The 17,075-nt window shown below is 33.3% G+C and overlaps 1 protein-coding gene across 3 annotated transcripts in view; it reads right to left on the minus strand.

The window, feature by feature from the left end:
* VPS13A (vacuolar protein sorting 13 homolog A) overlaps positions 1-17,075 on the minus strand; it is a 237,350-nt gene that overhangs the window by 83,893 nt on the left and 136,382 nt on the right. For all 3 annotated transcript variants that reach the window (XR_003432630.1, XR_003432629.1, XM_027105654.1), the window contains exons 35-39: positions 16,411-16,561; positions 9,267-9,394; positions 8,798-8,967; positions 8,038-8,255; positions 6,816-7,048 (exon numbers count right to left, since the gene is read on the minus strand). Coding sequence is in view for 1 of the 3 variants with exons in the window: in XM_027105654.1 (XP_026961455.1) it covers positions 6,816-7,048; positions 8,038-8,255; positions 8,798-8,967; positions 9,267-9,394; positions 16,411-16,561 (900 nt within the window). In the remaining 2 variants the exon portion in view is untranslated. The remainder of the gene's footprint in view (positions 1-6,815; positions 7,049-8,037; positions 8,256-8,797; positions 8,968-9,266; positions 9,395-16,410; positions 16,562-17,075) is intronic.

Genomic DNA, 17,075 nt, shown 5'->3' on the forward strand with positions numbered 1-17,075 from the left:
TGTATGTGGCTAAAACAGCTAGCTGGCCATAAATATCTTTCTCAAAATTCCCAATAATCATAGATGTTTCCCTTATATGGTTGTTCAGCTAAGGATCTCCTTTTTTAGACTCTATTTCCATCTGTGAAGGAGGAAACTTGTGACCAAGCAATAATCCACCTACAAGTTGAAAAGTCATGTTAAAAAAAAAGTCTGCGTGATATAAAAGAATGAAATTGGAACATTCTCTAACACCATATACAAAAATAAACTCAAAATGGACTAAAGACCTAAATGTTAAGATGATACTATAAAACTCCTAGAAGAAAACATAGGCAGAGACCTTTGGCATAAACTGCAACAATATTTTTTAGGATCCCTCTCATGAAGCAAAGGAAATAAAAGCAAAAATAAACAAATGGGACCTAATTAAACTTAAAAGCTTTTGCACAGCAAAGGAAACCATTGACAAAAAGAAAAGAAAACCTACCAAATGGGAGAAAATATTTGCAAGTGATATGACCAATAAAGGGTTAATATCCAAAATACAGAAACAGCTCATACAACTCAACATCAAAAAACCAAACAATCAGATTAAAAAATGGGCAGAAGAACTGAATAGACATTTTTCCAAAGAGGACATGCAGATGGCCAACAGGCACACGAAAAATTGCTCAACATAGCTAATCGTCAGAGAAATACAAATCAAAACCACATTGAGGCATTACCTTACACCTGTCAGAATGGCTATCATCAAAAAGAACACAAAATACAAATGTTGGCGAGCATGTGGAGAAAATGGAACCCTTATACACTGTTGGTGGGAATGTAAATTAGTGCAACCACTATGGAAGACAGTATTGAAGTTTCTTAAAAAACTGAAAACAGAACTACCATATGACCTAGCAATTCCACTCCTGGGTAATAGCCAAAAAACCCCAAAACCCAAATTCAAAAAGATACATGGACCTCAATGTTCAAAGCAGCATTATTTACAATTGCCAAGATATGGAAGTAACCTTAGAGGCCATCAACAGATGAATGGATCAAGAAGATGTGGGGTGTGTACACACACACACACACACACACACACACACACACACACACAGGAATACTACTCTGTCATGAAAAAGAATAAAAATTTGCCATCTGCAGAAACATGGATGGATTTGGAGGGCATTATGCTAAGTGAAATAAGTCACACAGAGAAAGACAAAGATTGTACGGTATCACATGTAGAATCTAAAAAATAAAATAAACTGGTGAATATAACAAGAAAGAAGCAGACTCATATTCTAGTGGTTACCAGTGGGGAAAGGGAAGCAGAAAGAAGGGCAATATAGGGGTAGGGGAATAAGAGGTACAAACTGAGTTATAAAATAAGCTACAAGGATATACTGTACAACAGAGGGAATATAGCCAATATTTATAATAACTATAAATGGAGCATAACCTTTAAAAATTGTGAATCACTATATTATACACCTGTAAGTTATGTAATATTGTACAGTAACTATGCTTCAATTAAAAAAAAAAGTCTGCTTGAAACTATAAGCATGCTACCTAGGCAACCTTGCAAAGTCCCCAAGGCAAAAAACAGGAGCAGAGAAGTTATCTCAAAACTTCATGGTAGTTTAGCTTCTAGTTATTTGTGAAGTGCTTTAGACACACACACACACACACACACACACACACACACACACACTAAGCAGAAGGCTATTGCTAAGTAGAGTGAAATGGTCAGCAATTTTAGAATGATATGGAGAATGGGGCTGAAAAGAAAAAAAACAATTTCAGAATCTGCCAAAAATGGGCTTTAATATGGGCCCTAGTAAGTACTCCTGGCTGTCAGATGGGACGCAGAGAGAAATACTATATACTAGTGGATATGAACCAGGAGTAAACAAGGCTTTACAACAACTGCAACCCAGCCTCCAATAAGTTTAATTCCTACTAGATAAAGGTAAATTGTTCCCAGTCTAGATGTCTAACAAAGAGCAAGTGAAAACCTCCTTACAGGAAGAAAATAATCAGTGAAACCTCTATAACATTTCATTATACTGTCTGGCATTCAATAATAAAGTATCTGATATAAGAAGAAACAAAAACTAAAGAGAAAACAGAAATAAACAGAGATGACTCAATTATTGGCATTATCAAGAACAAACTTTAAAGTAATTTTGATTAATATGTAAAAAAAATGAATGACAGAGGGGTCTATAAAAAGAAATTATATAACTTAAAAATGCAATACTAGAAATTAAGAACTTGATAATAATGTTTAATAGCACACTAGACAAAACAGAAGACAGAATTAGGAAAAAAATTAGGAAAAAACATCCAGTGTGAAGCATGGAACAATATGAATGGAGAATAAAGAAATGCGCTTAAGTGACATATGGAATATGACTAAAATGTCTAACAAGAAACTGTGAGTCAAAGAAGGGAAGGAGAGAGAATATGTGACACAGAAGCAATATCTAATGAGATAATGACAAAGAATTTTCTAAACCTATGAAATACACAAAGCTACAGATTCAAGAAGTACCACAGGCTCCAAAAGAATAAATATCAAGCACATCTAGACATACCATGAAAGTTTTAAATGTACATAGCTACCAATTTAAAACTTTATATCCAGCAAAATTATCCTTCAAAAGAGAAAGCAAAATAAAGACATTTCCACACAAAAACTGACAGTATCTGCCACCAAGAGACCACATTAAAATAAATACTAAAAGGGGCTTTTCAAAAAAATAAATAAAATAAAATAAAAGGAGCTTTTCAGGAAGAAAGAAAATGATTCCAGATGTAAAAATGGAGATGTAGGAAGAAGTAAAAAATAATAGAAACAGATTATATGTGGTTAAATATAAATGAATACTGACTGCAACAAAAACAAAAATACCCTGTAGATTCTAAATATATATTGAATTAAAATCTATGACTACTATTACAAAATGGTAGAAGAGGATTTAAAGCATTCTAAAAGCTTTAAAAGTGGTAAAAACATTTATATTAGACTTTACTAAGTCTAGAATGCATGTTATAATATCCAGAAAAATTTAAAAGTCCTATTAATCCCCCCAAAAGAACAATACAGAGAAGAAAACAGAACATAAAACATATGGAACAAATAGTATGAATGGTAGGTCACAGATTTAAAACCAATTACAGTACAGGAGTTACAGTGAGTAAATGCACTAAATATCTTAATTAAAAGACTCAACTATGAAAAACAAATAAATATGCTGCTTACAAAAATACCACAGCTTAAACATAAGGAAACTGAAAGGTTAAAAGTAAAAGGATAGGAAAAGATATACCATGCAAATGCCACAAAGAAGCTGGAATAGGTATACTAATAGTAGGTAAGTAGAATTTAGAAATCATTTCCAGAGATAAAGAAGACATTTTAATAAAATGGTCAAATCTACCAGCAAGATTTAATACAGAATGTGTACACATTTAAATGATCTAGCTTCAAAATATATAAAGCAAATATTGAAAAAACTAAACATAAAATAGCTAAATTCACAATGAAAATAGATTTTAATAGATCTCTTTCAATAAACTGATAAAATGGACAGGGGAAAAAAAGGTTCTCAGAATATAGCAGATTTGAACAATATTATGGACAAAATCTATCTAAATAGAATGCTATTCCTCAAACAACAAAACACACTTTTTCCCCAGTGGACATTCAATATTCATAAAAACAAAACCAACCATATCCTGGGCCATAAGTCTCAACAAACTTCAAAGAATTAAAATCAGAATATGTTAATAGACCACAGTGATATCAATGTAGAAATCAACAATAAAAAGACAACCAGAAAACCCCTAAATATTTGGAAATTAAGCAAAACCCTTCTAATCCATGCATAAAAAATAAAAATGAGAAAGTATTTTTAACAGAATAAAAATACAACATATCAACACTAGTAGGTGTGCTTAGAGGAAAAATTACTCTTAAAAGGCATATGCTGGGAAGAAAAAAGACAGAATACGAATTATCTAAGCATCCATTAAGAAGTTAGAAAAATTACAGCAATTTAACCCAAATATAAAAAAAACAATACAACAACAATAATAAAACAGAAAACAAATGTATAATGAAGGGACTCAAGCAGGTGACATTTTGGTCTTTAGAAAGACTGCCTTTGTTGGGCTCCCTTAAAACTGTGTGCTGACGTATTACTAAATTCTGGCCAAAAGGATGTGAGCAGAAGTGGTATGTGCAACTTCTGGACAGTGCTCTTAGAATGGGCATCCCTTTTTGCCTTCATGTTCTCTCCTTACCACCACCACTCACCCCCAGCAACCTGCAACGTAGGTACATTGTGAACTATCTTTGAACAAGCAGATTAAGTTACAGCCTACGAATAGTGGAACAAGATGGAAAGAGCCTGGTTCCCCTACATTACACCAGAGCCATTAAACTGAGTCATTATTCCATGTTTCTAGAAAGAATACTTAGTTCTACCATGCATTAGCTACCTTTTGGAGGGGGGACCTCTTGTTACAGCAGCCTAATTAATATCCTAATACTAAATTTCATACCTAAAAATTGGCACTACTGCAACAAAGTAAGAAGTATCTGTGACTGATTTAGCAACTGGATAGACAAGGGATATATCAAAATACAAAGCTGATAATTCTAACAATGCTACAGCAAAATATTTGGTAAAACTGCTACTGGTGGTACCTAGGAAGACAGACCATGTTCTTAACAACAACAACAAAAAAGCCTAAAATTTTAGCTAGACAGGTCTGGCTAGAATCTTGATGTGTATTACCTCCTTCTTTCTATTGTTTGCAAAGGCCTATAAGAGAAGGGAAAACACTGAGGAGAGCCAAGCTCTAAAGAGGAAACTCAGCAAGAAATAAGACTGTGGCTGCTATTTTTTCTCTGGCAATTTTTGTTAAGATCAGACATGGGAGCCAAAAAAAAAAAAGATAACAGATGTGGCTATCCCCCTCCCCCAAACCTACTGTTAAAAGTAGCCTTTACTAAGTCAGGATGAAGGGAGGATAGGCAGATGACAGATTCGTAAATAAAACAAGAAAACCACCCTGTGAATAAATAGTAGCTTTGGATATTAAGGTTACTTACAAATGGAACCACCGAGATGGCAAACTAAACGTTTAACGAACTAAGGACTGCCAAAGAGACCAGTATCTGGCATACAAAAGCTTGTTATTATTAAAACTGCTAAAACAATCTCCAAGTAATAAACTCAACAGGAAGTAAGCTGTGAAAACAGTGCAGTTCCCAAAGAAAGAAAACAGCCACTTCAGATGTGTCTACAGTGGATAATGATTAAAAAAAAAAAAAAATCTCTCAGAGGGGAAAGCCAGAGCCACGTGAGAAAATGAGGACAGTGTTCTTTCAAGAGAAAAAAAATCAAAGACTCCAACTCAGGCTATCCAAGGAATTTACTCCACTGCTGGAGCTTAAAGTTTTCACAATTCCACTCAGCAGGATATGATAATTGTTATGAATCAATGACTGCCAAGTGTTTCCCATTCTTTCTTTTTCTGAATGGGTTTTTAAATTGCAATTATCCTGTCCTTACAGCACTGTTATACTAGTGGTTGCGTAGATGGTGGTGAAGTGTGTGCCTGTTGAAAAGTGGTAACTTATTTGTCTAGTACTTAATCTATTATATTGCCAGATCAAAAGAAGTCACATGCAGACTCAACAGAGAAAACTGTCACCTAAAGATCTTGAACTCTGAGCTGAGATTTTATCCCTTGAGGAAGAAGTGAATATGTTCTGTGGGTGAGAAAAGACAAGTATAGATTATCTGTATGAACAAAGGAAGAAACCTTTGAGTGGACTGTAAGAAGACCCTCTAGTTGCCACCTGTTATCTGTTCTCCTTTTCTTCCACAGTAACAAATTTCATCTTAGCATAACATAGCTCAGAAAAGAGACCACATTCTCCAACCTTTTTTGAAGGTAAGGGTGGTCATACAGCTACATTCAAGCCAAAAGACTGAATAGAAAAAATACATGTAAAACATCTACGTATAACCTAAAAGGGAATCAGTATGCCCTCCATTTTTTATTTCTTTTCTTTGCTTAGAAGTGAGCCATCAGCCTTGCAAACTAGGGAAACAGTCTATCCTATATCCTAACCAATACATAGGTATTTACTTTTAACAAAATTACATCTTGTATTTCTATGTTGTTAATACTTAGAATATTTATACTTCTATTACTCCTGTAGGAGCCTAAATATTTTTATAAGTGTTTTATACGAGTACTAGGAGTCAGATAGTTAACTTGAAAAGACGTCTTTGAAGAAATGAATTTTAATCAGTTATGAAGAGGAGGAAGGCCAAGAGGATATTACAGAATAAAATACAAATGTGAAGTATGTCAAAACAAATGGCTGATGGTACAAATAAGCCATACGGAGAAAAGGAAAAAACGTGTCTGAGCAAAAATGTCTAGATGGGAGAAAAAAATTAAAAATAATAAAACTGAAACAGCACCAGAAACAATTGGTAGAAAGTTTTAAAGGCCAAAAAGCAGTGTGGAATTGATATGGTTAGAAAGTCAGAGTAAAGTCTTCACCGAGAAGTATCTAGATGAAAGCAACTTCTTAGTGAGACTATCTCCACAAACACATAAAACAATAAGGAACAACTGGAAAAATGAAAAAGAGTTTCAAAGCTGGTGTAATAATAATCTACATTAGGCTCTACAAGCAGAAAGAAAGGTATTTTACAGAGTAAGGTTGGAAAGTATGTAGGCACTTTCTTAAATGACATACACTAAATACAAAATAGTTTACAATTAAGCTGATAAGTAAATAGTAAACTCACAGTAGTGATTTTTCCTTTTCTCTTGACTGGAAGAAATGGGCATGCTCTCACTTGGAGATCTTTAATGGCAGCGGTCATTGTATTATTTTCAAAGTCACCTTGCCAACAAATCTCACATTGTGTTGTAAGGACTAAGGCAGGGGCATCATTTCTTGTCATATCAGCCACAAACACAATTTCAGGATTTTTAATAATAATATTAATTTCCCACTTCTCTGATTGCTGTACAAGTGCTAAAATAGAAATAAAAACAATGTTTTAAAATAGTTATAAATCTTTCTTATATACATTACTTATGAAAAATTATTATTTATAGGAAAATGTTACTTTCATTCTAAGTAAAAAGTAAAATAAAAGAATCTTAGGTCCCAAAGGAATTTACTGCAACTCTCTTGGTATAAGATTTAAAGAAGGTATAGCCATAAGAATATTTCAAAATGTAGGGAAAAATCTCCACTATTTAATGGCAGAGCTGGAAATAAATCTCGTTTCTAACTCTCAGCTTGACACTCTTTCTACTATACCACAATGAATGAAATATGTAAAAGATAATAGAAAATTATAAATATTGAATATAACAAGAATAAAAGAGGACTTTAAGTTAAAATACTATCTTTAATTATGAAAAGGAGTGGCTGTTTCATTATTCTCTTTCCGTTTTCTTCCAACGAATTCTTTCAAATTACTGTCTTCAGGGCGAGAGAGAGTCATGGACATATACACACTAACAATCGTAGTAGGGTAGATAGCTAGTGGGAAGCAGCCGCATGGCACAGGGATATTGGCTCGGTGCTTTGTGACAGCCTGGAGGGGTGGGATAGGGTGGGAGGGAGGGAGACACAAGAGGGAAGACATATGGGAACATATGTTTATGTATGACTGATCACTTTGTTATAAAGCAGAAACTAACACACCATTGTAAAGCAATTATACCCCAATAAAGATGTTAAAAAAAAAAAAATTACTGTCTTCAAAGAAGTACAGTTACTTATTTTAATAAAGGTCTCATAGTTTTTGAACCCAATATATATTTACACCTTGAAAAATATGCAAACTGTACATCTTATCAGAAAACACATTTAAGTTTTCCTTTTACCTCTGAAAAATAAAGATTTTTAACTTATTAATCCACTTAACCTCATCATCTAGAAGGCTAATCAAGGTAAGTGCTATTATAGCACTTCAATAATACAGATATTAAATGTTTTAGCCAATAACTAACCTTCTTCTTTAGCAGGCCATGTTTGAACACTGGTTTCTACAGCAGTGCCTGTAGTGTAGGCCTCAAGAAACACATTTGCAACTGTCAGCAGAAATTCCACACTTGCACAAATATACATTTCTTGAAGGACTAAATCAGCCACCCAACCGTCTCTGACTCTCCTATACCTTATATCCATCATGTCCTTTTTGTCAAACCCAGCTGTTAGCCCTATCATTCTGAAAAACACAATAATAACAATTCCTATGAGTATCTTACAAATAATCAAACACACCAATAAAACTCAAAGACCTCTTATCCCTTTCACTGACAGCAAACCAGCATTCTGAAGTCATTTCTCTTAGTAAGATCACAAAGGACTCCAAATAATAAACTTACAGACTTTGGGAGCTCAACTGTTTCATAAATTAGGAAGTATATCCTTAAGAAATTATCAGAATTTTGAATCTCAGCATATTTTTTCTCAATTTTTCACATATTTCCCATTACAATTTGCACAGATTAATACTTTAGATAATACAGATTAATTTAAAAACTGATTTAATTACACTGATTATTTCTATATAACCCATCAATCAACCATTCAGCAAGAACAGCACATAACCAGGGCATTTCAAATGTTGGCTTAAAACTATGGACTCAACTGCACTGAAGCTCTGAAGATTTTAGTAAATATCCAGAAAATGAACATGCAACTTTGGGAGTAAGTTCTGTAAAATATACCAACCATTTCTCAAATAAAAACTTAGAACACTATTACCTAGGAGTTGCTTTCTTGACATGAGGCCTTTTGTCATCTAAAATACAGTTTTTTAATGAGAAGGAAGAAAATGTTGAGTCATCTGTATACATTTTTAAAGTACTTATAATATTCTCCAACTTAAATTCAGCAAGTTTCAGAGAAGGATCACGAATATCTGTAAATGAAGTCTGTGGAAGAGGAAATCAATACAAATTTTACACAAAAACACAAATTTAAAACATATTTTAAGACATGAAATACCACATTCTCTATCTCCAAAGAGCTCATAATGAAAGGCATGAAAAATAATAACTTTAAAATTTTATTTTTCATATCACTGGCAATAGGAAAGACAACTCATTTTAAAAGGCAAATAGTTAAAATTATTTTATTATTAAAGTAAAAAGATCAACAATTTTTCTCAGAGGAACAGATATTCCAAAATATAGGAAATAAGAGAAAATATATTTTTTCTTCTTCACCTTACCTGTTTAGGACCTGGACTATACAGTACCATGGTGAGATAATCAGTTCTGAAACTCATATTTAGTGTTGTCTTAACTTGGGAAGCATGTGAATGTACTTCTACCACAGCAGCTGTCACTACAGTTGTTCCTTGGAAAAATTACAGTTATTGGAGAAAAGAAGAAAGTCAGGAATGGTAGAACTCATTAAAACAGACCTGAACTAGATTTAAGATAATTGTTAAATAAATGGGTATAGTATAATGTTTTTCCAAAAAATTTAAAAGATTTAAAAATTCTGATGTTGAACTCACTAACTACTGGCTTAGGATTCTTTACATAATAACCTGAGAGTATTAATTAAACTCTTGGTTTACTTTTAATAAACTCTTGGTTTAATTTTCATAAAACAAGAATAAAAGAACTAACCACTGGGTTTGTTTTGGAGATTAAGCAAAACAGCATGTGTAAAATGCATACTAGAGTACCTGGTATATGTGTTTGGTATTTAAATTTTACTTCAAAATCTAAAACCAAACAAGATACTTTAGATGACATTTAAAAAATTGTTCCACTAAACAAAAGGATCCAAAATTCAATCTTTTCTACGTTTTATATTTTGGGACAAGGTATTATATATACATGGTACATATTAAATGGACATATAATAAAAACATAGCAATTCCTAATTCTCATTCTACCTGACTCCAGAGACAAGGACCACCATTCCAGGTAACTTATTTTTTAATTTCGGTAAAATTTACATCCGTGAAATGTAAAGATCTTAGCTGAAACATTTAATGAGATTTGATAAATATATATATACATCCATGTCACCAACACTCCAATTAAGATACTGAACATTCACATCACTCCAAAAAGTTCCCTTACAACCCTTTCCCAGTCTATCCCAACCTCCCTACCATTCTAATTTCAATCACCTTAGATTAGTTTTGTGGGTTCTTAAATTCTGTATAAATGCAGTTAGATATATCATACTCTTTCATGTTTAGTTTCTTTCAGTTAATATTTCTGAGATTCACCCATGTTACTGTATGTGTCAGTAGCTCCTTCTTTATGTACTCCGAAAATACACTGCATGAAAATAAATTTTATCCATCCTAGTGCTGATGAACATATGGGTTATTTCCAGATTTAAGCTATTATGAATAAATCTGTTGTAAATATTCCTAAATAAGTCATTTTGTGTATATATGCACTTATTTGGGGGTGCAGTGGGAGTAAATACTTAGGCTTATAATTGTTTGTTATAGGGTAGGTATACATTAACTGCCTAACTTTGTCAAAAGTAGTTATACTATTTCACTTTCCTAAGAGCCACGTGTGAGAGTTTCAGCAGTTTCACATTCTCGTCAACATTTGGTGTTGTCAGTCTTTTAAACTTTAGTCTGGTAAACAGAAGTCCTCCTGATAAATAACTATGTTAGCACCTTATCATGTGCTTACTGTCCATTTAACCTATTATCCTTTCTAAAGTATCCAAATCTTTTGGGCATTTGTTTTTTAAAAAGTTACTAATTTCAAGGAGTTCTGTATTCTAGATATAAGAACAAGGTCAGATAAAGGCATCTTGAATATTTCGTCTAGTCTGAAGCCCAATCTTTCACAATCTTGATACTATCATTTTTCCCTTTTTTTAAAATTAATTAATATTTTTTTAGCCGCGTTGGGTCTTCCTTGCTGCGGTGGGCTTTCTCTAGCTGTGGTGAGTGGGAGCTCCTCTTTGCTGCGGTGCACGGGCTTCTCATTGTGGTGGCTTCTCTTGTTGCGGATCGCAGGCTCTAGGGGCATGGCCTTCACTAGTTGAGGCGCGTGGGCTCAGTAGTTGTGGCTCGCGGGCTCTAGAGTGCAGGCTCAGTAGTTGTGGTGCATGGGCTTGGTTGCTCCGCAGCATGCGGGATCTTCCCGGACCAGGGCTTGAACCCATGTCACTGGCATTGGCAGGCGGATTCGTAACCACTGTGCCACCAGGGAAGTCCCTGACACTATCTTTTGATGAGCAGAAAGAAGTTTAACATTTTGACGAGGTCTACTTTACAAAGTGTTTCTTTTATGGTTATTGCTTTTTTATCTATCCAAGAAATCTTTGGCTATCCCATGAAGATATTCTTTCACGTTCCTTCTTCTAGAAGTTTAAAAGTTTTAGCTTTCAAATATATGCCTTTCATCCATCTCAAATTGATTTGTGTATGGTGTGAAGGGACAAGTTCAATTTTTCCTACATTTACCTAGTTATGACAGCACCATTTGTTTAAAAGTTTATCTTTTCCCTATTGACCAGTCTTTGTTGAGTATCAGTTTACTTGTATGTCTTCTGGACATTCTGTTCTGTTTTACAAATCTATTTGTCTATGTTATGCCAATAACATACTAACTTAATTATTGAAGATTTATTGTAAATTGTGAAATTAGATAGTGTAAATCTTTGCTCTTCTTTCATACACACACACACACACACACACACACACACACACACGGCTATTCTTGATCCTTAGCTATATAAGCTTTTAAAGTAATTTTTAAATTTCTATTAAAGTTTGACTGGGATTATGTTGAATATATAAATCAATATGGTGAGAACTGACATTTAAACAATATGGATATTTTAACAATACTGAGATTTTTCAATGCACAAACATGGCATACATTTTCATATATATAGGTCATTTAGTTTTTCTCATGAGTATTTGGTATCTTTCAGTGTAGCAGTCTTGCATAATTTTGTTAAATTTCTTCCTAAGTATGTTTTCTGATGCTACTGCAAATAGTTTTTAAAGTCTTATTTCTCAATTGTTACATATTAACCCTGTATCTTGTTAAAAATGCTAAATTGATTTAATTCTAGGAATTTGTTGAAGACTTCTTAGGGTTTTCTGTGTAATCAATCATGTTGAGAAAAAAGGCATTTTTAATTCTTTCTACTCTGTAGACCTTTTCTTGGGGACTTCCCTGGTGGTCCAGTGGTTAAGACTCTGCGCTTCCACGGCAAGGGGCGTGGGTTTGATCCCTGGTTGGGGAACTAAGATCCCACATGCCACGTGGTGTGGCTGAGAAGATATTTAAAAAAAAAAAAAAAAATCCTTCCTTTGGCTGTATTGCTCTGTCAATGACTACCAGCTGAACAGGAATGGTGAATGTGGACATTCTTGCCTTGTTCCTATTTTAGGTGGAAAACTTTCTACTTCATTATTAAGTATGCCTTTTTAGACATTTCTAGTTTTTACCACAAATAGGTGCTGAATTTTAAAAAATGTTTTTCCTGCATCTATTGAGGTGATATAACTTTTTCTCCTTTCTCTATTAATTTGGTGAGTTAGCTTAATTGATTTTTGAGTGTTAAACCAACTTTTCATTTTGGGATAATTCTCAGTTGGCCAAGATGAAATATCCTATATCCTTATTGCTGGATTCAGTATACTAATATGTTGTTAAGAATTTTTATGCCTGTGTTCATGAGGGATACTGGTGTGCAATATTCTTTTCTTGAAGTGGCTTTTTCTGTTTTGTTTTTGATTTTAGTTTTTGGTACCAGGGTAATGTTTGCTTTATAAAATGTCTAAGGAAGTGTTCCCCTCTCCTCTATTTTCCAAAGAGTTTAACACTGGTATTATTTCTTATTTAAATATTTAATAGAATTCACCATTGAAATTCAATTCTTTTAATAGATACAGAGCTACTCAGATTTTCTATTTCATCCTATGTCAGTTTTGGTAATTCTTTTCTTCCAAAAAATTTTTACACTTCATATAAGCTCTAGAATTTATTATCACAAAATTATTCATAATATTCCCTTATTGTCCTGGTAGTGAACTACTACAATCTAATTAATTCTGATATTGATAATTTGTTTTCTATCAGTCTTGCTAAGGATTTATCAATTTCATTAGTCTTTCCAATGAAAACAATTTTGGACTTTGGTAATTTTCTCTCCTGCTTATCTGTTTCTCTTTCACTGATTTCTACTGTTGTCTATATTACTCTCTTCCTTTTATTTATTTTGGGTTTGATCTGCTCTTCTAGTTTCTTGAGGTAGAAGATTTTATCTTTGATTTTTAACTCCAGTACAGTCCTTTATAGCTACAAATTTTTCAGCACTGCTTTAGTTGCATCCCACAAATTTTGACATTTTATGTTCATTATTTTTCAGTTTAAATAATTTTGATCTCCCTTGTTTTTCTTTTTTAACCCATCAGTTATTCAGAAATTGTTTAATGTCCAAGTATTTCAAGCTTTTTTGACATCCAATTGCTATTGATTTCTAACTTAATTCCATGTGGTCAGAAAACTTTAGCTCCTCCCTCCCCACAATGGTCAATCTTTGTGAATATTCCAGGAGTCCTTTAAAAAAAGTATATTCTGCAATTGCTGAGTGAAGTATTATATTAATGTCAATTAGGTCAAGTTTTTTTTAACAGTATTCAAATATTCTATATTCTTTCTGATTTTTTAGTCTATATTCTATCAACTAAGAGTGGTGTGCTAACTATCCAACTATGATTTTGTATATGTGTATATCCTCCTTTAGTTCTGTCACTTTTTGCTGCATATATTTTGAAGCTCTGTTATTAGCACATACACATTTAGATTTCTTTGTGAATTGATCCCTTTAACTTCATTAAAAAAAACAAAAAAACAAAATTGTATGTGTCTTTTTGAATTATGGTTTTCTCTGGGTATATGCCCAGTAGTGGGATTGCTGGGTCATATGGTAATTCTATTTTTAGTTTTTTGAGGAACCTCCATACTGTTCTCCATAGTGGCTGTATCAATTTACATTCCCACCAACAGTGCAGGTGGGTTCCCTTTTCTCCACACCCTCTCCAGCATTTATTGTTTGTAGATTATTTTGATGATGCCCATTCTAACTGGTGTGAGGTAATACCTCACTGCAGTTTTGATTTGCATTTCTCTAATAATTAGTGAAGTTGAGCATCTCTTCATGTACATGCACCCCAAGGTTCACTGTAGCACTACTTACAATAGCCAGGTCATGGAAGCAACCTAAATGTTCATCAACAAATGAATGGATAAAGAAGATGTGGTACATATATACAATGGAATACTACTCAGTCATAAAAAGGAACGGAACTGGGTCATTTATAGAGACGTGGATGGACCTATAGACTGTCATACAGAGTGAAGTAAGTCAGAAAGAGGAAAACAAATATCGTATATTAACACATATATCTGGAAACTAGGAAAATGGTACAGATTACCCGGTTTGCAAGGCAGAAATAGAGACCCAGATGTAGAGAACAAACGTATGGACACCAAGGGGGGAAGGGGAGGGTGGGATGAATTGGGAGACTGGGATTGACATATATACACTAATATGTATAAAATAGATAACTAATGAGAACCTGATAGACCTTCTTGACTCAGAGTTGCTACACACTTTCAATTTGTAAAAAATACAGTATCTGAAAAGCACTATAAAAAATGAAGCACAATGAAACGAGGTATACCTGTAATTTCTTTAGGAATGGGTATAAAGAAACTAAACTTTGAGTCACTGGAAATCTGAAAATTATTGTTTTCACATTTAGATGATGGTTTGGCCATATATAGAATCCTAACTTCAAAATAACTTTCCTTAGAAATTTGGCTATATTAATTACTCCATTGTCTTTCATCCTCCATCCATCCCATCCCATCCAGTTTCATTCATGATAAATCTGATTCCAGTCACTTTTTCCCCAAGCCCTAAAAGGCAGCCTGGTTTTTCTTCAACTAAAAATATTACTTTTGTTGTTCTGACATTTCATGAACATGGGGAGTCTTCAATCAGCTTGAAACTTGGTAGATTCTTTACATCCAAGATTTTGTTCCAATATTTACTTAGTTCTGGAGAGTTTTCTTCTATTATTTCTTTGAAAGATTCTTCTCTTCCATTCCCTCAGTTCTTTCTCCTAAAATACTTATTATTCTGGAAATTGGACCTTTTGAACTAAAGCTCTACCACTCTTAAGTTCTATATCACTTTCCATCGCTGTGCTTATTTTTTCTCTGTGTCATAGGAGATTACATTAACCATACAGTCCAACTCAGTACTTACATGCTAACCCCATGCTTTGTGCATTTGTTTCAAAATTTTGGCAATCATATTTTTGGTTTCCAAGAACTCTTTCTTATCTTGGAAAGGCAGAAGGTAGTGAAGGTAGGATCCGGTTCTTATATTCTCAAAATCCTCTGATTATGAATTAGAGTTTGTTTTCTGTTTGTTCACGTTCTCTTTTGTTTCCTTAATTATTTCTGTTTCATTCAGGAAACACTATCTCTTTATCTTGGTTGCTTTCAGGCTTAGGTTCTTGTGATTTTCTTTATATCTGACCATTAATATTTAACAATAACGGACCAGGCTGGTTATTCTAGCTAGTAAGAATGAGGAGTCCGGTAATGTTACAAATGTAGGTTGTTTCTTTGCTGGGATTCTCCCTGACTGGAAAAGCTGTGCAATGTATTAGTGCTTTGCAAGAGTGAGTCTTGTGAACTAGCAGATTTCACTTTGAGGTTGGCAGATTTGGGGTTCCTCAAAATGCCAGAATGAAGAGAACTTTATTCTAGTGAAGCAAAATCATCTCAGCAGTTCTAATTAACCCAATTCTCTATATGTGCTGGTGCTGAACTTAGCACCTAGTTAGGATTCTACATAATAAATTAAATCCAACATTGGATGCAGACTTCTTCTGAGTTACAATTTCCTCTGCTCTATTCCATCCACCTTCTAATTATTTGTTGAAATCCATCATTTACTAATGATCATCCTCTCTTGACATCTCTAATATTTTGATACTCCTAATATTAATATAAAATATTCCATCTGGAACATATGCTGCACTAGGAATAAGGGAGAAGGAGGGGATGAAGAGAAAAATTGAAAATAAGGACTTACAGGGAAGTTGGGATAACAAGAATAAATACATACTAAGGAATTCTGTCACAACAAGACTTGAAATTTTGATTCAAAGAAAAAAAATCAACAGAATGACTAATAACAGACAAATCAGAAATACCTGAATGAGATTAGCTAAAGAGAAAAGGTTTATAAATCTTATTTTACCCAAACCTAGAACTAGGAAGAATGAAAGGAAGGATAGAAGGAAAGAAGGAAAGAGGAGGGGGACTAATTTAAGGTTAAGCACATACCTCCTGAATGGTGTGAAGCATTAGTAGCACCACTAGTAACACTAGACTGATCTTTTATTACTCCACATGAGGCACTATCACTTTCTTCATACCATATGTTGCCATATAATGTTTTAAAAATAGTTGTTATATCTTCTTGACTAAGAATGAACTGTTAAAAAATAAGATTTGCTTATTTTAACATTACTATTTCATGCAGTCAAAAATTTTCATACAAGAAAAACAATTTTCATTTCAATCCTCTAAAAAGCCAACTTTTAACATATTAGATAATTCTACTAACTGAATATTCCATTTTTGAAATGACCATGTGATCTTCAGTACCTTGTGAAATACAGAACTAAATTAAATGTCAGCATCAATGAAGCTATGAATGATGAACGTTTCTTGTTATGAATGTAGCAATTAACCTACTAATTTTAAACCATTAAAATGAACTTTCATTTTCAAGTATTCATGTAGTGCCTTTGTTTTTTTTGGTTAGTAAGCATCTCAATTTACAAATATAGAATAATCAAAAATAATAAATTTATACAATTGAAAATATTTTACAATATATTTTACATGAATTATTTTAGTTGACCCTCACAAAAGTCGTAGGTTAAAGAGTATAATCCTGATTTTATATGAAGGTGAGGCTTGAATGATTAAGTATCATGCTTAAG

This window comes from Aethalodelphis obliquidens, unplaced genomic scaffold (genome assembly GCF_003676395.1).
Source record: "Aethalodelphis obliquidens isolate GAN/ISIS:26980383/991018 unplaced genomic scaffold, ASM367639v1 scaffold7, whole genome shotgun sequence".
NCBI lineage: Eukaryota > Metazoa > Chordata > Mammalia > Artiodactyla > Delphinidae > Aethalodelphis > Aethalodelphis obliquidens.